The sequence below is a fragment of the Scyliorhinus canicula genome, chromosome 23 (assembly GCF_902713615.1).
Source record: "Scyliorhinus canicula chromosome 23, sScyCan1.1, whole genome shotgun sequence".
NCBI lineage: Eukaryota > Metazoa > Chordata > Chondrichthyes > Carcharhiniformes > Scyliorhinidae > Scyliorhinus > Scyliorhinus canicula.
The window spans coordinates 25,391,571-25,416,089 of record NC_052168.1 but is presented as its reverse complement, the minus strand read 5'-3'; the positions used below and the strand labels follow the sequence as shown (position 1 = coordinate 25,416,089).

At 48.6% G+C, this 24,519-nt stretch overlaps 1 protein-coding gene across 1 annotated transcript in view; it reads right to left on the bottom strand.

Moving 5' to 3' along the window:
- The window catches only part of LOC119956304 (sterol regulatory element-binding protein 2-like), an 88,307-nt gene that overhangs the window by 61,399 nt on the left and 2,389 nt on the right, over positions 1–24,519 (bottom strand). Inside the window, exons 2-3 of the mRNA XM_038783391.1 lie at positions 20,248–20,664; positions 6,121–6,305 (exon numbers count right to left, since the gene is read on the bottom strand). Coding sequence (XP_038639319.1) covers positions 6,121–6,305; positions 20,248–20,664 — 602 coding nt within the window. The remainder of the gene's footprint in view (positions 1–6,120; positions 6,306–20,247; positions 20,665–24,519) is intronic.

The window sequence follows — 24,519 nt, the reverse complement described above, 5'->3', positions numbered from 1 at the left end:
GACCCCAACACTGATCCCTGCGGGACCCCAACACTGATCCCTGCGGGACCCCAACACTGATCCCTGCGGGACCCCAACACTGATCCCTGCGGGACCCCAACACTGATCCCTGCGGGACCCCAACACTGATCCCTGCGGGACCCCAACACTGATCCCTGCGGGACCCCAACACTGATCCCTGTGGGACCCCAACACTGATCCCTGTCCCCAACACTGATCCCTGTGGGACCCCAACACTGATCCCTGTGGGGCCCCAACACTGATCCCTGCGGGGCCCCAACACTGATCCCTGTCCCCAACACTGATCCCTGCGGGACCCCAACACTGATCCCTGTGGGACCCCAACACTGATCCCTGTGGGACCCCAACACTGATCCCTGTGGGACCCCAACACTGATCCCTGTGGGACCCCAACACTGATCCCTGCGGGACCCCAACATTGATCCCTGTGGGACCCCAACACTGATCCCTGTGGGACCCCAACACTGATCCCTGTGGGACCTCAACACTGATCCCTGTGGGACCCCAACACTGATCCCTGTCCCCAACACTGATCCCTGTGGGACCCCAACACTGATCCCTGTCCCCAACACTGATCCCTGCGGGACCCCAACACTGATCCCTGCGGGACCCCAACACTGATCCCTGCGGGACCCCAACACTGATCCCTGTAGGACCCCAACACTGATCCCTGTCCCCAACACTGATCCCTGTCCCCAACACTGATCCCTGTCCCCAACACTGATCCCTGTGGGACCCCAACACTGACCCCTGTCCCCAACACTGATCCCTGTGGGACCCCAACACTGATCCCTGTCCCCAACACTGATCCCTGTGGGACCCCAACACTGATCCCTGTGGGACCCCAACACTGATCCCTGTCCCCAACACTGATCCCTGTGGGACCCCAACACTGATCCCTGTGGGACCCCAACACTGATCCCTGTCCCCAACACTGATCCCTGCGGGACCCCAACACTGATCCCTGCGGGACCCCAACACTGATCCCTGCGGGACCCCAACACTGATCCCTGCGGGACCCCAACACTGATCCCTGTGGGACCCCAACACTGATCCCTGTCCCCAACACTGATCCCTGCGGGACCCCAACACTGATCCCTGTGGGACCCCAACACTGATCCCTGTGGGACCCCAACACTGATCCCTGTCCCCAACACTGATCCCTGTGGGACCCCAACACTGATCCCTGTGGGACCCCAACACTGATCCCTGCGGGACCCCAACACTGATCCCTGCGGGTCCCCAACACTGATCCCTGTGGGACCCCAACACTGATCCCTGTGGGACCCCAACACTGATCCCTGTGGGACCCCAACACTGATCCCTGTGGGACCCCAACACTGACCCCTGTCCCCAACACTGATCCCTGTGGGACCCCAACACTGATCCCCGCGGGACCCCAACACTGATCCCTGTGGGACCCCAACACTGATCCCTGCGGGACCCCAACACTGATCCCTGTGGGATCCCAACACTGATCCCTGTGGGACCCCAACACTGATCCCTGCGGGACCCCAACACTGATCCCTGTCCCCAACACTGATCCCCGTCCCCAACACTGATCCCCGTCCCCAACACTGATCCCCGTCCCCAACACTGATCCCTGTGGGACCCCAACACTGATCCCTGTGGGACCCCAACACTGATCCCTGCGGGTCCCCAACACTGATCCCTGTGGGACCCCAACACTGATCCCTGTGGGACCCCAACACTGATCCCTGTGGGACCCCAACACTGATCCCTGTGGGACCCCAACACTGACCCCTGTCCCCAACACTGATCCCTGTGGGACCCCAAAACTGATCCCCGCGGGACCCCAACACTGATCCCTGTGGGACCCCAACACTGATCCCTGCGGGACCCCAACACTGATCCCTGTGGGACCCCAACACTGATCCCTGTGGGACCCCAACACTGATCCCTGCGGGACCCCAACACTGATCCCTGTCCCCAACACTGATCCCCGTCCCCAACACTGATCCCCGTCCCCAACACTGATCCCCGTCCCCAACACTGATCCCCGTCCCCAACACTGATCCCTGTGGGACCCCAACACTGATCCCTGTGGGACCCCAACACTGATCCCTGTGGGACCCCAACACTGATCCCTGTGGGACCCCAACACTGATCCCTGCGGGACCCCAATACTGATCCCTGCGGGACCCCAACACTGATCCCTGCGGGACCCCAACACTGATCCCTGTCCCCAACACTGATCCCTGCGGGACCCCAACACTGATCCCTGCGGGACCCCAACACTGATCCCTGCGGGACCCCAACACTGATCCCTGCGGGACCCCAACACTAATCCCTGTGGGACCCCACTGGACACAGGCTTCCAGTTAGAAAAACACCCCTCGACCATCACCCTCTGCTTCCTCCCACTCAGCCAATTCTGGGTCCAATTTGCCAAATTTCCTTGGAGATCCCATGGACTCTTACCTTCGCTGTCAGTCTCCCATGTGGGACTTTATCAAAAGCTTTGCTGAAGTCCAAGTAGACGATGTCAAATGCATTTCCCTCATCTGCACACCTGGCCACCTCTTCGGAAAATTGAATCAAGTTGGTCAGACACGACCTCCCCTTAACAAGACCATGCTGACTGTTCCTGATTAATCCCTGCCTCTCCAAATTCAGATTAATTCTGTCTCCCAGAATTGCTTCTAATAGTTTCCCCACAACAGGTTAGACGGACTGGCCTGTAGTTTCCTGATTTATCCCTTCCTCCCTTCTTGAATAATGGTCCCACATTGGCTATCCTCCAGTCCTCTGGCACCTCTCCTGTGGCCAGAGAGGAATTAAAAATTATTGCCAGCGCCCGTGCTATTCCCCCCCCCCCCCCCCTCACCCCCCCGACTTACGTCTCTCAAATGGGATACATTTCATCCGGCCCTGGAAATTTGTCTCTTTTAAAGCCTGCCAGACCACCCAGAACCTCCTCTCTGTCTATGTTGATCTCTAATTTTATCACATTCCTTCTATCTAATTTGTATACGCACACTGTCCCTCCCGGGAGTGATACAAAGTGTTAAGACCATAAGACATAGGAGTGGAAGTAAGGCCATTCGGCCCATCGAGTCCACTCCACCATTCAATCATGGTTGATTTCAACTCCATTTACCCGCTCTCTCCCCATAGCCCTTAATTCCTCGAGAAATCAAGAATTTATCAATTTCTGTCTTAAAGACACTCAATGTCCCGGCCTCCACCGCCCTCTGTGGCAATGAATTCCACAGACCTACCACTCTCTGGCTGAAGAAATTTCTCCTCATCTCTGTTCTAAAGTGACTCCCTTTTATTCTAAGGCTGTGCCCCCGCGTCCTAGTCTCCCCTGCTAATGGAAACAACTTCCCTACGTCCATCCTATCCAAGCCATTCATTATCTTGTACGTTTCTATTAGATCTCCCCTCAACCTCCTAAACTCCAATGAATATAATCCCACGATCCTCAGACGTTCATCGTATGTTAGGCCTACCATTCCTGGGATCATCCGTGTGAATCTCCGCTGGACCCGCTCCAGTGCCAGTATGTCCTTCCTGAGGTATGGGGCCCAAAATTGCTCACAGTATTCTAAATGGGGCCTAACTAGTGCTTTATAAAGCCTCAGAAGTACATCCCTGCTTTTATATTCCAAGCCTCTTGAGATAAATGACAACATTACATTTGCTTTCTTAAATACAGACTCAACCTGCAAGTTTACCTTTAGAGAACCCTACCTACGTTCTCTGGCTCCACACACAAATGATCACCGTCGTCCTTAGTGGGCCCTATTCTTTCCCTAGTTATCCTTAATATACTTGTAAAACAAATTAGGATTTTCCTTTATTTTATCTGCCAGTATCCTTTCATGTCCCCTTTTCGCTCTCCTAATTTCATTTTTAAGTTCTCTCTTGCACATTCTATATGCCTCTAGGGCGTCTGCTGTCTTCAGCCACGATATCGGCCATAAGCCTCCCTTTTTCTCCTGATCCAATGCTGTATATCCCGCGATATCCAGGGCTCACTGGGTTTGTTGGGCCCACCCTTTTGCTTTATTGGAACAAGATGTTGTTCCAACAAAACAAGATTGGCCCTGTACTGTCCCTTCTTGAATGCGTCCCTCTGTTCTGGCCCAGATTTATCTAAACGTGTCTGCTCCCAGTCCACTCTGGCCCAATCATATCTGATATTATAATCGGCCTACCCCCAGTTTAAAATTTTGATTTCAGGCCCATCCTTGTCCTTTTCCATAACAATCTTGAATCAAACAAGAAATTTGCCTACATATCTTCTCTTCTATTTCTCTCAGACTGTTAGGGGACGTATAGAACATTTCCAGTAATGTGACTGCTCCTTTTCGGTTTTTCAGTTCTACCCATATGGTTTCAGTTGACGAGTCTTCGAAGCTGTCGTCCCTTCTTACTCCTCTAATTGATTCCCTGATCAAAATCAGTCGGGCCATATGACTGTCGTATTTTGCATTCTGCTAATTTTGAAATACTTCCTCTGTCTATTTTTTACAAGAACCAATTTCTCAACTTCTCCACTCACTCTCTTATTGTGACATTCTCGATGGTAGCCATGATGTGGAGATGCGGCGTTGGACTGGGGTGAGAACAGTAAGAAGTCTTACAACACCTGGTTAAAGTCCAACAGGTTTGTTTCAAACACTAGCTGTCGGATCATCTGAGGAAGGAGCAGTGCTCCGAAAGCTCGTGTTTGAAGCAAGCCTGTTGGACTTTAACCTGGTGTTGTAAGACTTCTTACTGTGACATTGTCACCACTGACACACAGAAGCAGCATTGCACTGCTGCACTGCACCGACATACCATGGATCCTTAGACAGCACCGTCCAAACCCATAACCTCTACCACCTAGGACAAGGGCAGCAGACACATGGGAACGCCGCCACTCACTGGTTGTACTCCAAGACACCTTGACTTGGAACTATATCATCGTTCCTTCATTGTCACTGGGTGAAAACCCCTTCCTATAGGGCGGCATGGTGGCACAGTGCTCAGCATTGTTGCCTATCAGTGCCAGAGCCCCGGTTTCAGTTCTGGCCTTGGGTGAGTGTCAGTGTGGAGTTTGCATGTTCTCCCCGTGTCTGTGTGGGTTTCCTCCGGGTGCTCCGGTTTCCTCCCACAGTCCAAGATGTGCAGATTAGGTGGATTGGCCACGCTAAATTGCCCCTTAGTGTCCAAAGATGTTAGGTTAGATGGGATTACGGGGATAGGGTGGGGGAATAGGCCACGGGAGAGAGCTCTTTCAGAGGGCCTGCACAGACTCAATGGTCCAAATGGTTTTCACCTGCACTATAGGGATACTATGGATTCCAACAGCACCCCCCGCCCCCCAATAATCTGTTGTACTATTCACAATTTCAACAAGCTACATTATTTCCATAGTATGATCTTTGAGTATTGCCCAGAATTCAATTATCAATCCCCGTTCCACAGAAGGCATTTTTTGACACTGGGGGGGGGGGGGGGGGGGGGGGGGGGGGGGCGCGCGGGCGGAGGGAGAGGAGAGAGAGAGAGAGAGACTTGGGTGTTTTGGGGAATAAACTTGCTTTCAGCCAAGTGTATTCCAGGTGGAACCATTATACTGGCTCCGGAAGCCAGTGTCTCATCTCTGAAGCCATTGGGCCTGTCTAAATTTATATCATTATTCCTAGGCCAGTTGCCTTCCTTTTTTAAAAGTGCCCAATTGTTTTTCCTAATTAAGGGGGAATTTTGCGTGGCCAATCTACCTAATCTGCACATCTTTGGGTTGTGGGGGTGAAACCCAGGCAGACTCGGGGAGAATGTGCAAACTCCACACGGACAGTGACCCAGAGCCGGAAACGAATCCGGGTCCTCAGCGCCGTGAGGCAGCAGTGCTAACCGCCCTTTCCTGTTGCCTTCCTGTTGACACTGTACTTCCACGGCTGCATCAGCTCAGAAACTATCACGGTCCATACAGCATTCAGAAGCCTCCTCCCTTTTGACAAGAATATTTCCAAATAGCTACTCATCCAGCTTAAGTGATAGGAGAGAAAATCATTTCTTTAATTTTTCGCAGTATGTGTAAAAAGATATATAATTTAAGTGGCAAATGTAAAGAAACTGTGTACTTACAGGTACCTGCTGTACCTGTGGCGAGAGTGTTTGGACAGTGGTGGTAGTGCCCGGGGTCAGCGTCTGAATGGTGCCGATGGTGGTGGTTGAAGTCAGCATCCTGGACAGGCCGGGCACTTGCTGCTGGAAGGTAACTGGCTGGACCTGCGGGGAAGTGACCAGGTTCTGTATCTGAGGCTGAAGAACTGCAAAAACATCAGAGGTTAAAAGACGGAAACCTGGGCCATGGACAGCACCAATCACAACACTCCACGTTACTCACATGTACGCAAAACAAAACCTTATCTGAAACACAGGCTTTGATAAACTTGCAAATTGAATGCCGAGTGGGCGCATTCATTTCAATATGGATGCGCGATGGTGAACTATAGTAGGCAGAGTGAGGAGGTCTTGGAAAATGAGAGTTTAAATGCGGTAGCGGAGCAAAAGGAGGTACAGATGAACAAGTCAGTACCAGAGGGTTAGTGCCGACGGGATCCCGTCACTTTGAGTGTTCAACAGGGAGGCCAGTTCATAGAATTTACAGTGCAGAAGGAGGCCATTCAGCCCATCGAGTCTGCACCAGCTCTTGGAAAGAGCACCCTACCCAAGGTCAATACCTCCACCCTAACCCCATAACCCAGTAACCCCACCCAACACTAAGGGCCATTTTGGACACTAAGGGCAATTTAGCATGGCCAATCCGCCTAACCTGCACACCTTGGGACTGTGGGAGGAAACCGGAGCACCCGGAGGAAACCCACGCAGGCACGGGGAGGATGTGCAGACTCCGGACAGACAGTGACCCAAACCGGAATCGAACCTGGGACCCTGGAGCTGTGAAGCATCTGTGCTATCCACAATGCTACCGTGCTGCCCCTTACATCCTCACATCTGAGTTGGTGTCGTCTCGGCTCTTATTTAAAAAATTTTTTTTTTAAATTATTTATAAATTTAGAGTAGCCAATTCCTTTTTTCCAATTAAGGGGCAATTTAGCGTGGCCAATCCACCTACCCTGCACATCTTTGGGTTGTGGGGGTGAAACCCACGCAGACACGGGGAGAATGTGCAAACTCCACACGGACAGTGACCCAGAGCCGGGATCGAACCTGGGACCTCAGCGCCGTGAGGCAGCAGTGCTAACCCACTGCGCCACCGGGCTGCCGGTGTCGTCTCTTATGCGATGCTAAGCAGAATGTCGATTTGCAGATCCGACTGCACCTTAAATTTCAGGGTTTTTTTATGCTTTGACCAGAGTGATTGATAACCAGCGAGGTTAATGACAGCAGCTCCTAGCCTAAAAGAAGATCTGCCCCGTCATCTTGGAATACAAAATCCACATTCATCTGCCTCAATCTGTGGACGGTGACCCTCAATCACCCTCAGGCCACCTGTGTGCAGGGTTATGACTGAAGACTGCCAGTCACATCCTCTATCTGTTCCTGTCACCACTTCCCATCGCCACACAACTTAAGAACATAAGAACTAGGAGCAGGAGTCGGCCATCTGGCCCCTCGAGCCTGCTCCGCCATCCAATGAGATCATAGCTGATCTTTTGTGGACTCAGCTCCACTTTCCGGCCCGAACACCATAACCCTTAATCTTTATTCTTCATAAAACTATCTATCTTTACCTTAAAAACATTTAATGAAGGAGCCTCAACTGCTTCACTGGGCAAGGAATTCCATAGATTCACAACCCTTTGGGTGAAGAAGTTCCACCTAAACTCAGTCCTAAATCTACTTCCCCTTATTTTGAGGCTATGTCCCCTAGTTCTGCTTTCACCCGCCAGTGGAAACAACCTGCCCGCATCTATCCTATCTATTCCCTTCATAATTTTAAATGTTTCTATAAGATCCCCCCTCATCCTTCTAAATTACAAGTACAGTCCCAGTCTACTCAACCTCTCCTCATAATCCAACCCCTTCAGCTCTGGGATTAACCTAGTGAATCTCCTCTGCACACCCTCCAGTGCCAGTACGTCCTTTCTCAAGTAAGGAGACCAAAACTGAACACAATACTCCAGGTGTGGCCTCACTAACACCGTATACAATTGCAGCATACCCTCCCTAGTCTTAAACTCCATCCCTCTAGCAATGAAGGACAAAATTCCATTTGCCTTGGTGCGTCTGATATGTTAGCTGGCGAATGTCGTACAACTGGCATACTGAGTATATTTAAGTCAGTGAGGTTTGTGTAGAGCCACCCCCCCCCCCGCGCTCACATACGAGGCAGCAAATGCTGCATTGGTACAACGTGCGCCTATAGTGCAGCGGCTCAAAAATGCAGATTAGGAACTGGGATCCCTTCCTGCAGGGACACTACTGAAAAGCAAAAAAATGATGTTAAACTGTACCGAACGTTGATTCGGCCACAATTAGAATACTGTGCACAGTTCTAGTCTCCATATCATAGGAAGAAAATAGAGCCAAGGGATGCTACACAGAACGGTGACACCAGAATGGTTACTCCCAACAGGAAGGGTCGAACAGACTGGGTTATTTTATTTAGCAAAGGGCAGCATGGTGGCACAGTGGGTTAGCACTGCTGCCACCCAGAGCCAGGGACCCGGGTTCAATTTCGGCCTCGGTTGAAATGAAATGGAAATCGCTTATTGTCACAAGTAGGCTTCAAATGAAGTTACTGTGAAAAGCCCCTAGTCGCCACATTCCGGTGCCTGCTTGGGGAGGCTGGTACGGGAATTGAACCGTGCTGCTGGCCTGCCCTTGTCTGCTTTCAAAGCTAGCGATTTAGCTGTGTGCTAAACCAGCCCCTGGTTGACTGCCTATGTGTTGCGTTCTCCTGTGTGCATGGATTAAGGGGCGGCACGGTAGCACTGTAGTTAGCACAGCTGCTTCACAGCTCCAGGGTCCCAGGTTCGATTCCCGCTTGGGGCACTGTCTGTGTAGAGTCTGCACGTCCTCCCCATGTCTACATGGGTTTCCTCCGGGTGCTCCGGTTTCCTCCTACAAGTCCCGAAAGACGTGCTTGTTAGATAATTTGGACATTCCGAATTCTCCCTCCGTGTACCGAACAGGTGGCAGAATGTGACGAACAGGCGGCAGAATGTGACGACTAGGGGCTTTTCACAGTAACTTCACTGCAGTGTTAATTTTTTTTTTAAATTTAGAGTACCCAATTCATATTTTCCAGTTAAGGGGCAATTTAGCGTGGCCAATCCACCTAGCTTGCATATTTTTGGGTTGTGGGGGCAAAACCCACGCAAACACGGGGAGAATGTGCAAATTCCAAAACAGACAGTGACCCAGAGCCGGGATCAAACCTGGGACCTCGGCGCCGTGAGGCTGCAGTGCTATCCCACTGCGCCACCGTGTTGCCCTATTGCAGTGTTAATGTGAGCCTGCTTGTGACAATAATAAAGATTATTATTCCTCCGAATGCTCCGGTTTCCTCCCAGTCCAAAGATGTGTGGGTTAGGTAGATCGGTCATGCTATATTACCCATAATGTCCAAACGTAGGTGAGGTTATGGGGTTACAGGGATAGGGTAGGGGGTGGTGGGCCTAGTTAGGATGCTCGTTCAGAGGGTCAGTGCAGACTCGATGGGCGGAATGGCCTCCTTCTGCACTGTACTGATTCTATGAAGAGGAGACTTGGTGAAGACCCAATAAAGGACATTCAGATGATGAAAGGATTGAATTGGGGTCATGTGGACAGCTTGCAATCATGGGATGGTGACACAGGGAGAGGAAAGATAACACAGGGGCCAGAAGCAAAAGATTTATAGCCACAATGAATTTGGGTGGCACGGTGGTTAGCACTGCTGCCTCACAGCTCCAGGGACCCGGGTTCAATTCCAGCCTTGGTCTGTGTGGAGTGTGGAATGGCCATGCTAAATTGCCCCTATCCTTGGCGAGTCGGGTTCAGACTATTAAAACGAACGTGCTCTCGAGATTTTTATTTATTTTTCAGTGTTGCCCCATTTTTCTCCGCAAATCCTTTTTTATCAAGGTCAACAAATTGATATTTTCTTATATGTGGGCGGGTAGGACTCCCAGAATCTGGCATTCTGCTCCAAAGTGGCAGGCAGCCAGAGGCCTGCCCTCCCCAATTTTCTGTTTTTGTAATTGGGCAGCCAATATTCAGAATTGTTGTGATCTCGCCATCCCGGATCCACATGAAATGAAATGAAATGAAAATCACTTATTGTCACGAGTAGGCTTCAATGAAGTTACTGTGAAAAGCCCCTAGTCGCCACATTCCGGCGCCTGTCCGGGGAGGCTGGTACGGGAAACATGGAAACAACTTCCCAAACATTGAGTGGAAACTCTTTAGATCAAATAGTTTGGATGGGGTAGTGTTTGTGCAGTGTGTCCAGGAAGCTTTTCTAACACAGTATGTAGATTGTCCGACCAGAGGGGAGGCCATATTGGATTTAGTACTTGGTAATGAACCAGGGCAGGTGATAGATTTGTTAGTGGGGGAGCATTTTGGAGGTAGTGACCACAATTCTGTGACCTTCACTTTAGTAATGGAGAGGGATAGGTGCGAGCAACAGGGCAAGGTTTATAATTGGGGGAAGGGTAAATACAATGCTGTCAGACAAGAATTGAAGTGCAGAAGTTGGGAACATAGGCTGTCAGGGAAGGACACAAGTGAAATGTGGAACTTGTTCAAGGATCAGGTACTGCGTGTCTTTGATATGTATGTCCCTGTCAGGCAGGGAAGAGATGGTCGAGTGAGGGAACCATGGTTGACAAGAGAGGTTGAATGTCTTGTTAAGAGGAAGAAGGAGACTTATGTAAGGCTGAAGAAACAAGGTTCAGACAGGGCGCTGGAGGGATACAAGATAGCCAGGAGGGAACTGAAGAAAGGGATTAGGAGAGCTAAGAGAGGGCATGAAAAATCTTTGGCGGGTAGGATCAAGGAAAACCCCAAGGCCTTTTACACATACGTGAGAAATATGAGAATGACTAGAGTGAGAGTAGGTCCGATTAAGGACAGTAGCGGGAGATTGTGTATTGAGTCTGAAGAGATAGGAGAGGTCTTGAACAAGTATTTTTCTTCAGTATTTACAAATGAGAGGGGCCATATTGTTGGAGAGGACAGCGTGAAGCAGACTGATAAGCTTGAGGAGATACTTGTCAGGAAGGAAGATGTGTTGCGCGTTTTGAAAAACTTGAGGATAGACAAGTCCCCCGGGCCTGACGGGATATATCCAAGGATTCTATGGGAAGCAAGAAATGAAATTGCAGAGCCGTTGGCAATGATCTTTTCGTCCTCGCTGTCAACAGGGGTGGTACCAGAGGATTGGAGAGTGGCGAATGTCGTGCCCCTGTTCAAAAAAGGGAATAGGGATAACCCTGGGAATTACAGGCCAGTTAGTCTTACTTCGGTGGTAGGCAAAGTAATGGAAAGGGTACTGAGGGATAGGATTTCTGAGCATCTGGAAAGGCATTGCTTGATTAGGGATAGTCAGCACGGATTTGTGAGGGGTAGGTCTTGCCTTACAAGTCTTATTGAATTCTTTGAGGAGGTGACCAAGCATGTGGATGAAGGTAAAGCAGTGGATGTAGTGTACATGGATTTTAGTAAGGCATTTGATAAGGTTCCCCATGGTAGGCTTATGCAGAAAGTAAGGAGGCATGGGATAGTGGGAAATTTGGCCAGTTGGATAACAAACTGGCTAACCGATAGAAGACAGAGAGTTGTGGTGGATGGCAAATATTCAGCCTGGAGCCCAGTTATCAGTGGCGTACCGCAGGGATCAGTTCTGGGTCCTCTGCTGTTTGTGATTTTCATTAACGACTTGGATGAGGGAGTTGAAGGGTGGGTCAGTAAATTTGCAGATGATACGAAGATTGGTGGAGTTGTGGATAGTGAGGAGGGCTGTTGTCGGCTTCAAAGAGACATAGATAGAATGCAGAGCTGGGCTGAGAAGTGGCAGATGGAGTTTAACCCTGACAAGTGTGAGGTTGTCCATTTTGGAAGGACAAATCTGAATGCGGAATACAGGGTTAATGGTAGGGTTCTTGGCAATGTGGAGGAGCAGAGAGATCTTGGGGTCTATGTTCATTGTTCTTTGAAAGTTGCCACTCAAGTGGATAGAGCTGTGAAAAAGGCCTATGGTGTGCTAGCGTTCATTAGCAGAGGGATTGAATTTAAGAGCCGTGAGGTGATGATGCAGCTGTACAAAACCTTGGTCAGGCCACATTTGGAGTACTGTGTGCAGTTCTGGTCACCTCATTTTAGGAAGGATGTGGAAGCTTTGGAAAAGGTGCAGAGGAGATTTACCAGGATGTTGCCTGGAATGGAGAGTAGGTCATACGAGGAAAGATTGAGGGTGCTGGGCCTTTTCTCATTGGAACGGAGAAGGATGAGGGGCGACTTGATAGAGGTTTATAAGATGATCAGGGGAATAGATAGAGTAGATAGTCAGAGACTTTTTCCCCGGGTGGAACACACCATTACAAGGGGACATAAATTTAAGATAAATGGTGGAAGATATAGAGGGGATGTCAGAGGTAGGTTCTTTACCCAGAGAGTAGTGGGGGCATGGAATGCACTGCCTGTGGTAGTAGTTGAGTCGGAAAATTTATGGACCTTCAAACGGCTATTGGATAGGTACTTGGATTAGGGTAGAATAAGGGAGTGTAGGTTAACTTCTTAAGGGCAGCACGGTAGCATTGTGGATAGCACAATTGCTTCACAGCTCCAGGGTCCCAAGTTCGATTTCGACTTGGGTCACTGTCTGTGTGGAGTCTGCACATCCTCCCCGTGTCTGCGTGGGTTTCCGCCGGGTGCTCCGGTTTCCTCCCACAGTCCAAAGATGTGCAGGTTGGGTGGATTGGCCATGACAAATTGTCCAAAATTCTAAGATTAACCTAGGACAAAAGTTCGGCGCAACATCGTGGGCCGAAGGGCCTGTTCTGTGCTGTATTTCTCTATCTATCTCTAAATGGAAGAACGCTGCTGCATTACTTCTACTCTCCAAGCAATAGTTACTGCATCGCAACGATTCCGTTAGATTTTCCTCAAATCCAGTGGTGGTCTCCTTCCTGAGAATTTGGAAGCAGCTTTCCCTGTCTTCGCTAGTCCCTTTGATTGCAATAATGACCTATTCCTACCTGCTGGTTTGGACTCGACATCTAAATCTTGGGAAACGAAGAGTGTGGAGCGGTTTAGAGACCTGATTGTGGAGTGGAGGTTTGCTAGTTTTAAGGAGTTCGCTGAGAAATTCCAGCTGCCCAGTTCCGGTCTTTTTGGGGATATCCAAATTCACGATTTTTCATGTAAAGCTTTTAATAACAATAATAATCGCAGATTGTCACGAGTAGGCTTCAATGAAGTTACTGTGAAAAGCCCCTAGTCGCCACATTCTGGCGCCTGCTCGGGCAGGCTGGAACCCGCGTTGCTGTTCTTGTTCTGCATTACAAGCCAGCTCTCTTAGCCCACTGTGCTAAACCAGCCCCTCCATTACTTTGGCGTCACCCTCTTCCCTGTTGAAGAAGGTTCTGTCCCTGGCTATGCCTGACTGGAGATCTATTTCGGACCTACATGGTCACATCCCTTCAACGGATTCTGCTCTATTGAGTGGTGTGAGGGTGAAATGGGTCCCATTCTTTATGGGGAGGTGTGGAGCGACGACCTTCACAGGGTCAACTCTTCATGGGCTCAGTTGAGTCTAATTTAAGGTTTTGTGCAGGACATATTTGACCAGGGCTAGGATGAGCGGGCTCTTCCCTGGGGTTGAGGATAATTGTATGCGTTGCTCTCGTGGGCCAGCTAACCATACACATATGTTCTGGTCCTGTCCCAAACTGATAGGTTTAGGAAAGAAGCCAAGAAAGCCGAGGTCTGAGATACTCGGTGTAGATTGAATCCGTGTTCGCTGGTGGCCATAGTCGAGGTATCGATTTGCAGTCTGGGGTGAAGGCGGATGCCCTCCCCTTTGCCTCGTTGATAGCCCGGAGACGAATTTTGCTTGGGTGGGTGGAGTTTTCCCACTCTGCCTAGTGCGTCTGCTTGGCTGGGTGAACTAATGTCATTTCTGCATTTGGAGAAGGTCGAGTTCACCACTGAGGGGTCAGTGGAGAGATTCTACCTAAGATGGGAGCCATTCATTTCCTTTTTAAGGAGCAAGTCACCGTCAACTGTTAGGGGGTTAACTTTTGTATTTAAGTTAATGATGTGTTGTGTGCGCTTTTGGTTTATAGAACATAGAACATTACAGCGCAGTACGGGCCCTTCGGCCCTCGATGTTGCGCCGACCTGTGAAACCATCTGAAGCCTATCTGACCTACACTATTCCATTTTCATCCATATGTCTATCCAGTGACCACTTAAATGCCCTTAAAGTTGGCGAGTCTACCACTGTTGCAGGCAGGGCGTTCCACACCCCTACTACTCTCTGAGTAAAGAAACTGCCTCTGACATCTGTCCTATATCTACCACCCCTCAATTTAAAGCTATGTCCCCTCGTGTTGGTCATCCCCATCCGAGGAAAGAGACTCTCACTGTCCACCCTATCTAACCCTTTGACTATCTTATATGTCTCTATTAAGTCACCTCTCAGCCTTCTTCTCTCTAACGAAAACAACCTCAAGTCCCTGAGCCTTTCCTCGTAAGACCTTCCCTCCATACCAGACAACATCCTAGTAAATCTCCTCTGAACCCTTTCCAAAGCTTCCACATCCTTCCTATAATGTGGTGACCTGAACTGCACACAGTACTCCAGGTGCGGCCGCACCAGAGTTATGTACAGCTGCAGCATGACCTCGTGGCTCCGAAACTCAATCCCCCTACTCATAAAGGCTAGCACACCATATGCCTTCTTAACAGCCCTATTAACCTGGGTGGCAACTTTCAGGGATTTATGTACCTGGATGCCGAGATCCCTCTGTTCATCTACACTACCAAGAATCTTGCCATTAGCCCAGTACTCTGCATTCCTGTTACTCCTTCCAAAGTGAACCACCTCACACTTTTCCGCATTAAACTCCATCTGCCACCTCTCAGCCCAGCTCTGCAGCTTATCTATGTCCCTCTGTAACCTATAACATCCTTCAGCACTATCCACAAATCCACCGACCTTCATGTCATCTGCAAATTTACTAACCCATCCTTCTACACCCTCTTCCAGGTCGTTTATAAAAATGACAAACAGCAGTGGCCCCAAAACAGATCCTTGCGGTACACCACTAGTAACTGAACTTCAGGATGAACATTTACCATCAACCACCACCCTCTGTTTTCTTTCAGCTAGCCAATTACTGATCCAAACCGCTAAATCACCTTCAATCCCATACTTCCTTATTTTCTGCAATAACCTGCCGTGGGGAACCTTATCAAACACCTTACTGAAATCCATATACACCACATCAACCGCTTTACCCTCATCCACCTGTTTGGTCACCTTCTCAAAAAACTCAATAAGGTTTGACCTACCCTTCACAAAACCGTGTTGACTATCGCTAATCAACTTGTTCTTTTCAAGATGATTATACACCCTATCTCTTATAACCTTTTCCAACATTTTACCCACAACCGAAGTAAGGTTCACAGGTCTATAATTACCAGGGTTGTCTCTACTCCCCTTCTTGAACAAGGGGACAACATTTGCTATTCTCCACTCTTCCGGCACTATTCCTGTCGACAAAGACGACATAAAGATCAAGGACAAAGGCTCTGCAATCTCCCCCCTGGCTTCCCAGAGAATCCTAGGATAAATCCCATCTGGCCCAGGGGACTTATCTATTTTTACACTTTCCAAAATTGCTAACACCTCCTCCTTGTGAACCTCAATCCCATCTAGCCTGGTTGACTGTACCAGAGTATTCTCCTCGACAACATTGTCTTTCTCCAGTGTAAACACAGACGAAAAATATCCATTTAACGCTTCCCCTATCTCCTCTGATTCCACACACAACTTTCCACTGCTATCCTTGATTGGCCCTAATCTTACTCTAGTCATTCTTTTGTTCCTGATATACCTATAGGAAGCCTTAGGGTTTTCCTTGATCCTATCCGCCAATGACTTTTCGTGTCCTCTCCTCGCTCTTCTTAACTCTCCCTTTAGGTCCTTCCTGGCTAACTTGTAACTCTCAAGTGCCCTAACTGAGCCTTCATGTCTCATCCCAACATAAGCCTTCTTCTTCCTCTTGGCAAGTGCTTCAACTTCCTTAGAAAACCACAGTTCCCTTGCTCGACCACTTCCTCCCTGCCTGACAGGTACATACTTATCAAGGACACGCAGTAGCTGTTCCTTGAACAAGCTCCACATTTCGATTGTACCCATCCCCTGAAGTTTCCTTCCCCATCCTATACATCCTAAATCTTGCCGAATAGCATCATAATTGCCTTTCCCCCAGCTATAATTCTTGCCTTGTGGTATATACCTATCCCTGCCCATCGCTAAAGTAAACGTAACCGAATTGTGATCACTGTCACCAAAGTGCTCACCTACATCTACATCTAACACCTGGCCGGGTTCATTACCTAGTACCAAATCCAATGTGGCATCGCCCCTTGTTGGCCTGTCTACATACTGTGTCAGAAAACCCTCCTGCACACAGTGCACAAAAACTGACCCATCTATAGTACTCGAACTATAGTATTTCCAGTCAATATTTGGAAAGTTAAAGTCCCCCATAACAACTACCCTGTTACTCTCGCTCCTGTCGAGAATCATCTTTGCAATCCTTTCCTCTACATCTCTGGAACTATTCGGAGATCTATAGACAACTCCCAACAGGGTGACCTCTCCTCTCCTGTTCCTAACCTCGGCCCATACTACCTCAGTAGACGAGTCCTCAAACATCCTTTCTACCGCCGTAATACTTTCCTTGATTAACAATGCCACACCTCCCCCTCTTTTACCATCTTCTCTGTTCTTACAGAAACATCTAAATCCTGGAACCTGCAACAACCATTCCTGTACCTGCTCTACCCACGTCTCCGAAATCGCCACAACATCGAGATTCCCAGGTACCAACCCATGCTGCAAGCTCACCCACCTTATTCCGGATGTTCCTGGCGTTGAAGTAGACATACTTCAAACCAGCGTCTTGCTTACCAGTGCCCTCTTTCGAACTTTTAACCCTATCCCTGTCCTCACTACTCTCAACATCCTGTACACTGGGACTACAATTTAGGTTCCCATCCCCCTGCTGAATTAGTTTAAACCCCCCCGAAGAGCACTAGCAAATCTCCCCCCCAGGATATTGGTACCCCTCTGGTTCAGGTGAAGACCATCCTGTTTGTAGAGGTCCCACCTACCCCAGAATGAGCCCCAATTATCCAGGAAACCAAAACCCTCCCTCCTGCACCATCCCTGTAGCCACGTGTTCAACTCCTCTCTCTCCTTATTTCTCATTTCGCTAGAACGTGGCACGGGTAACAACCCAGAGATAACAACTCTGTTTGTTCTAGCTCTCAACTTCCACCCTAGCTCCCTGAATTTCTGTCTCAAATCCCCATCTCTCTTCCTACCTATGCCGTTGGTACCTATATGGACCACGACTTGGGCTTGCTCCCCCTCCCCCTTAAGGATCCCAAAAAGACGATCAGAGACATCACGAACCCTGGCACCTGGGAGGCAACATACCAGCCGTGAGTTTCTTTTGTTCCCACAGAACCTCCTGTCTATTCCTCAAACTTATCTGTTTGATTGTTTCGGGTTGTTTTGATTACTATGAAAAATGTCTTCATAAACATATTTTTTTTTAAAAAGGAACCAGGAACAGGAATAAACCATAGGGGTCATCCAGTCTGCTCAGCAGCCTATCCTCTCTCTCTCTCCACTTGCTAATGTTATTCTCTTCAAAAAGAGCATGTGTCATCTAAAGCTATTATATTTTTAATCAGCAAGCTTAAAATTCGGCTTATTGTCTTAAATAAAAAGGCCAACAATCCAGTGCTGCTGGGTAATTCTCATATAATTTACAGTGCAGAAGGAGGCCATTCGGCCCATCGAGTCTGCACCGGCTCTTGGAAAGAGCACCCTACCCAAAGTCAACACCGCCACCCTATCCCCATAACCCAGTAACCCCATCCAACACGAAGGGCAATTTGGACCCTAAGGGCAATTTATCCAGGGCCAATCCACCTAACCTGCACATCTTTGGACTGTGGGAGGAAACCGGAGCACCCGGAGGAAACCCACGCACACACGGGGAGGATGTGCAGACTCCGCACAGACAGTGACCCAAGCCGGAATCGAACTTGGCACCCTGGAGCTGTGAAGCGGTTGTGCTATCCACAATGCTACCGTGCTGCCCTAATTCTAAATGTTACGCACCGTAACGCCTATCAGGACTGCCTAACAGACTGGGGTTCCTTGTTCTAGAAAAGAGAGAACTGAAGATGAACTAACAGAGGTCTTTACAATTATGATGGGGATCGACAGGGCGAATGCTTTTTCCATTTCTGAAGGAGTCCATAACTATAAATACAGGATTTTTAATAATGTACTCATGAATGTGGGTGTTGTTGGCTGTGTCAGCATTCATTGCCCATCCTTAATTGCCCTTGTACTGAGTGGCTTGCTGGGCCATTTTGGAGGGTATTTAAGAGCCAAGGCTCCCCCCCCCCCCCCCCCCCCACCCCTCTAAAGGACATTAATGAACCAGATGGATTTTTACATCAATTGACAATTGTTTGATGATCAACATTAGATTTCTAGTGGGCGGCGTGGTGGTTAGCGCTGCTGCCTCACGGCGCCGAGGACCCGGGTTCGCTCACTCTCCGTGTGGAGTTTGCACATTTTCTGCTTGGGTCTCACCCCCACAACCCAAAGATGTGCAGGGTAGGTGGATTGACCACGCTAAATTGCCCCTTAAAAAATAAATTAGACTTTTAATTCCAGTTTTTTATTGATCTCACATTTCACCATCTGCAGGGGTGGGACTTGAACCTGGGTCCCTGAAGCATTAAAATAATCTTTATTGTCACAAGTAAGCTTACATTAACACTGCAATGAAGTTAGTGTGAAAATCCCCTAGTCGCCACACTCTGGCGCCTGTTCGGGTGCATGGAGGGAGAATTCATAATGTCCACGCAGACACGGGGAGAACGTGCAGACTCCGCACAAACAGCGACCCAAGCCGGGAATTGAACCTGGGACCCTGGCTCTGTGAAGCAACATTGCTACCCACTGTGCTACCGTGCTGCCCATTACACCGGGCCTCTGGATTACTAATCTAGAGCTTTTTCTTACGGCGAGAGTTTATTGACTTGTTCAGTCTCACAGCTCTTCTCCCACACAATCCAGTGAAAATGAAAAATGAAAATCGCTTATTGTCACGAGTAGGCTTCAATGAAGTTACTGTGAAAAGCCCCTAGTCGCCACATTCCGGCGCCTGTCCGAGGAGGCTGGTATTGTGTCCCAACAATCCCCTATTTATGGACTGTTTTGTAAAAACAAAAGACAATCAATTAAACAATCCCCAATGTATAGTTCAAAGACAATTAATACCCGTCACCTGTTTCGCTTAACCGTAACAACATAACTGACATTAAGAACCAATAGAACGGGCAAGACATTGACATGATTGAGGCAAATAGAATAGATACATTTGAGCAGAAGGTATAAAAACATGAGGGTGAAAGAATTAGAGGTTTATGAAGATGTGAGAGGAGGATTGTATGGAGCATATACAAAATAGTGGGCTGGATTCGCCGTGTCTCTTTTTAAAAAATATATTTCGAGTACCCAATTCATTTTTTCCAATTAAGGGGCAATTTAGTGTGGCCAATCCACCTACCCTGCACATCTTTGGTATGTGGGGGGCGAAACCCACGCAGGCACGGGGAGAATGTGAAAATTCCACACGGGCAGTGACCCAGAGCCGGGATTGAACCTGGGACCTCAGCGCCGTGAGGCAGCAGTGCTAACCACTGCGCCACCGTGCTGCCCTCATTCGCCGTGTTTCTGGTGGTGGGATTCTCTGTCAATGGGACTACCCCACACTGCCGGGAAACCCGCCGGCGGGAATGCCCTGCCGGCGGGAACAAAGAATCCCAAAGGGCGGGAGAATTCCAGCTTGTTGGGCCAAGTGGTCTGTTTGTGTTTAAATATGTGACACACAAGGTATAAAACAGCCTTCCACCATTTTGTGGCATCCAGTGTCGGCACAGTCCCGATCCGCAGGCACGTTTCTTATGCAAAAAAAGTAGCAGAGCCCTTACCTGAAAATCCACCTTGGTTCTGGTAGGTTAGGACTGGTTGCTGGATGAAGTGGGTCTGTGTTGGGGCTGAGGTGAAATTTGAGGTTATCATGAACGTTTGCTGTGGTGGCTGCGCCTGTGCTGGCGGACGAGGCTGAAGTGCAGGGGTGGTCCTTTGGGAAGCAGGCGATGGGATCGGGGGCGGTGGTGCCAATGTGGAGGGCAGAACCTGTTGTTGCACCAGCTGTTGCTGCTGAAGTTGCACTTGCTGCTGCGGCTGCTGCACCAGTTGCGGCTGCTGCACCAGTTGCTGCTGCTGCTGCTGCAGGGCGACACGAGGTTGGTCAAGCTTGTCACACCCTGACAGCCCATTGCTGAATTGTTCATCAAACAGGTCGGGGAAATCTCCAACTTGGCCATTGACAAACTGCAGCATTTCTGCAAAAGAAGACAGAAGATGAAGCAGGTAAAAGTATTTTTAGAACACCTTACTTATGAGCCAAACGTTTACAACAATAACCGCCATAACACGTATAATAAAAAAGTTAAGTCGCCAAAGTCCCAGGTAGCACCATGGGGGGAGAGATTGGGGGGAGAGAGCTGACTGGTGGTGATTTAACCTGAGGGTCACCACACCTCGGGCTAGGGGCAAGGGTTAGTTAGTAAACTCAGCCAGCACGGGTCCCATAACATATATCGCACTTCAACTTGATGTTAGGGAGGCCGGCACAGTGGTTAGCACTGCTGCCTTATGGCGCCGAGGACCCGGGTTAGATCCCGGCTCTGGGTCACTGTCCGTGTGGAGTTTGCCCATTCTCCCTGTGTCTGCGTGGGTCCCCCCCCCCCCCCCCCCCCCCCACAACCCAAGCAAGGTAGGTGGATTGGCCACGCTAAATTGCCCCTTAATTGATAGAATTTTTAAAAATAAGATGAAGACGTACTTTTCTTCATTAAAAAAACACAAATTGATGTAGCGCCTGTCATATCCTCGAGGCATCCCGAAATGGGCAAGTTATAACGTGAAAAGTTTTATTATGAAGAAAAGTTGTTTAATGTGGAGTTGTATAACTTTTTTTAAAATTAGAGTACCCAATTCTTCTTTTTCCAATTAAGGGGCAGTTTAGCGTGGCCAATCCACTGACGCTGCACATCTTTGGGTTGTGGGGGTGAGACCCACGCAGACACGGGGAGAATGGACAAATGTGGAGTTGTATAATTTAGCTGACACAATACAGCTATTAAAAATGAAATTATAAAAAAATGAAAGGGGCAGCACGGTAGTATGGTGGTTAGCATAAATGCTTCACAGCTCCAGGGTCCCAGGTTCGACTCCCGGCTGGGTCACTGTCTGTGCGGAGTCTGCACGTCCTCCCCGTGTGTGCGTGGGTTGCCTCCGGGTGCTCCGGTTTCCTCCCACAGTCCAAAGATGTGCGGGTTAGGTGGATTGGCCATGCTAAATTGCCCGTAGTGTCCTAAAAAGTAAGGTTTAGGGGGGGGGTTATTGGGTTACGGGTATAGAGTGGATACGTGGGTTTGAGTAGGGTGATCATGGCTCGGCACAACATCGAGGGCCGAAGGGCCTGTTCTGTGCTGTACTGTTCTATAGTACTGTACAAAATAATGACACCAAGGCAAAGAAGGTGCCATTTGGGGCGGAGCATTGGTTTTAAAAGAGGCTTGTAAAAGTGGTAGGGATGGCATTCCGGAGCATAAGGCCGACTGAAGCCACAGCCATCGATGATGGGGTGAAGGTAGTGGAGATGGACAAGAGGCCAGAGTTGGAGACCCGGAGGGTTGTGGGTTTGGAGGATGCTACAGAGAGAGGCGGGTGATGCAAAGGATTTCAAAACAGGCAATTTTAAAATCAAATCATTGCCGGACCAGGAAACAATGTACACCAGCAAGTACAGGCGGGGTGAACGAGATTCAGGGCAAATTAGTCCACCTGTAGCAGAATTTCAAATTAGTTTAAATATAAGGAAGATGGGAGACTGGCTAGATCACTGGAATAGTCAAATTATAGAGGTAACAAAAACGTGGAAGAGAATTTCATAAGTTCATAAGATATAGGAGCCGAATCAGGCCATTCAGCCCATCAACTCTGCTCTGCCATTCTATCAAGACTGATATGTTCCTCATCTGCTACCTACAATGTTACAGGCCAAGAGCTGATTGCAAAATCAGCCAGACATCTCCTCCTTAGAACACATGACCTAGGAGCTGGAGGCCGCAATTTAGTCTCCCGAGCCTAACACCCTCAATGTGATCATGGCTGATCCCATCCTGGCCTCAACTCCACCGTCCTGCCCGTTCTCCATAATCCTTCACCCCATTACCAATTAAACATCTGTCTAACTCCTCCTTAAATTTACTCACTGTCCCAGCATCCACCACACTCTGGGGTAGCAAATTCCACAGATTCACAACCCTTTGGCAGAAGTAGTTTTTCCTCAAATCTGTTTTACATTTGCTACCTCTTATTCTAAGAACCTCTCATTCTAGAATGCCCCACAAGAGGAAGCATCAGCCCCATGCCTACTTTATCCATACTTTTTATCATCTTGTAGACCTCAATTAGACCTCCCCTCATTCTTCCAAACTCTCGAGAGTATCAGCCTAAACTGTTCATCTCTCCTCATACGACAAACCCCTCATCTCTGGAATCAATCTAGTGAACCTCCTCTGAACTGCCTCCAATGCCACTACATCTTTCCTCAAATAAGGGACCAAAACCGTGCACAATACTCTAGGTGCGGTCTTACCCAATGCCTTGTGTAGTTGTAACAACACTTCCTTACCTTTATACTCAATTCCTTTTGTTATAAATGGCAACATTCCATTTGTTTTCGTCATTATCTGTTGCACCTGCATGTTTGCTTTCTGTGACTCACGCACGAGGACATCCAGATCCCTCTGCATCAGGGCACCCTGAACTCTCTCCCCATTTTGATAATAAGTTTCTCGAACCAAAATGCGTGACCTTACCGTTCCATGTTAAACTCCATCTGCCACATTTGGCCCACTCCCCTAACCTTTCTTTTTAAAATTTAGAATACCCAATTATTATTTTTTTCAATTAAGGGGCAATTTAGCGCGGCCAATCTACCTCACCTGCACATCTTTGGGCTGTGGGGGTGAAACCCACGCAGACACGGGGAGAATGTGCAAACTCCACGCGGACAGTGACCCGGGGCCGGGATTCGAACCCAGATCCTCAGCGCCGCAGTCCCAGTGCTAACCACTGCGCCACATGCTGCCACCACTCTCCTAACTTATCTATATCCATTTGCAAGGTTCTTATTCCCTCATTACAACTTACTGTCCCACCTATTTTTGTGTCATTTGCAAATTTGGCTATAGAACCTTCAATCCCTGCATCCAAGTCGTTAATATAGATTGTAAATAGCTGGGGCCCAAGGACCAAACCCTGTGGCACCCCAATAGTTACATCTTGCCATCCAGAAAAAGACCCATTTATCCCGACTCTCGGTCTCCTGTCCATCAGCCAGTCTTCTATCCAAGCTAATAAGTTACTCCTAAACCCATGTGATCTCACCTTGTGAATTAACCTTCTGTGCGGCACCTTATCAAACGTCTTCCAGAAATCCAGATATATTACATCTAAAGGATCCCCATTATCCACTTTGCTTGTTACATCTATAAGAACTCAAGCAAATTAGTCAAACAATAAATCCATGCTGACTCTGATGGATTTCCACATCTCCTGATATGACGTCCTTGATAATTGATTCTAACAATTTTCCAACAACAGATGTTAAACTAACTGGTCTAATTTCCCACATTCTGCCTCCCTCCCTTTTTGAATAGGAGTGTTACGCTAGCATTTTTCCAATCCTGTGTCCATGGAATTTTGGAATATCATAATCAATGGATCCACTATCTCTGCTGCCACTTCCTTTAACATCCTAGGATGTAGTCCATCCTGCCCTGGGGACTTGTCTGTCCTCATCCCAAGAGTTTGTTGAGTACTGATTTCCTATTGATGCTGATTGTTCCAAGTTCCACCCTTTCTATTCCCTCTGACTTGCCCGTTCCTATAGGAATGGTACTAGTGTCCTCCACTGTGAAAACTGAGGCAAAGTATTGATTTAGCATCTGTGCCATTTCTGTGTTCCCCACTATTAACTCACCAGTTTCATCTTCCAAAGGGCCAACATTCACCTTAGCCACTCTCTTCTCTTTTATTTCCTGTGGAAGCCTTTGCAATCCTTTTCAATATTCTGCGCTAGTTTTCTTCCCCTGTAATTTACCTGAGCTTTTTCAGTAACCCTT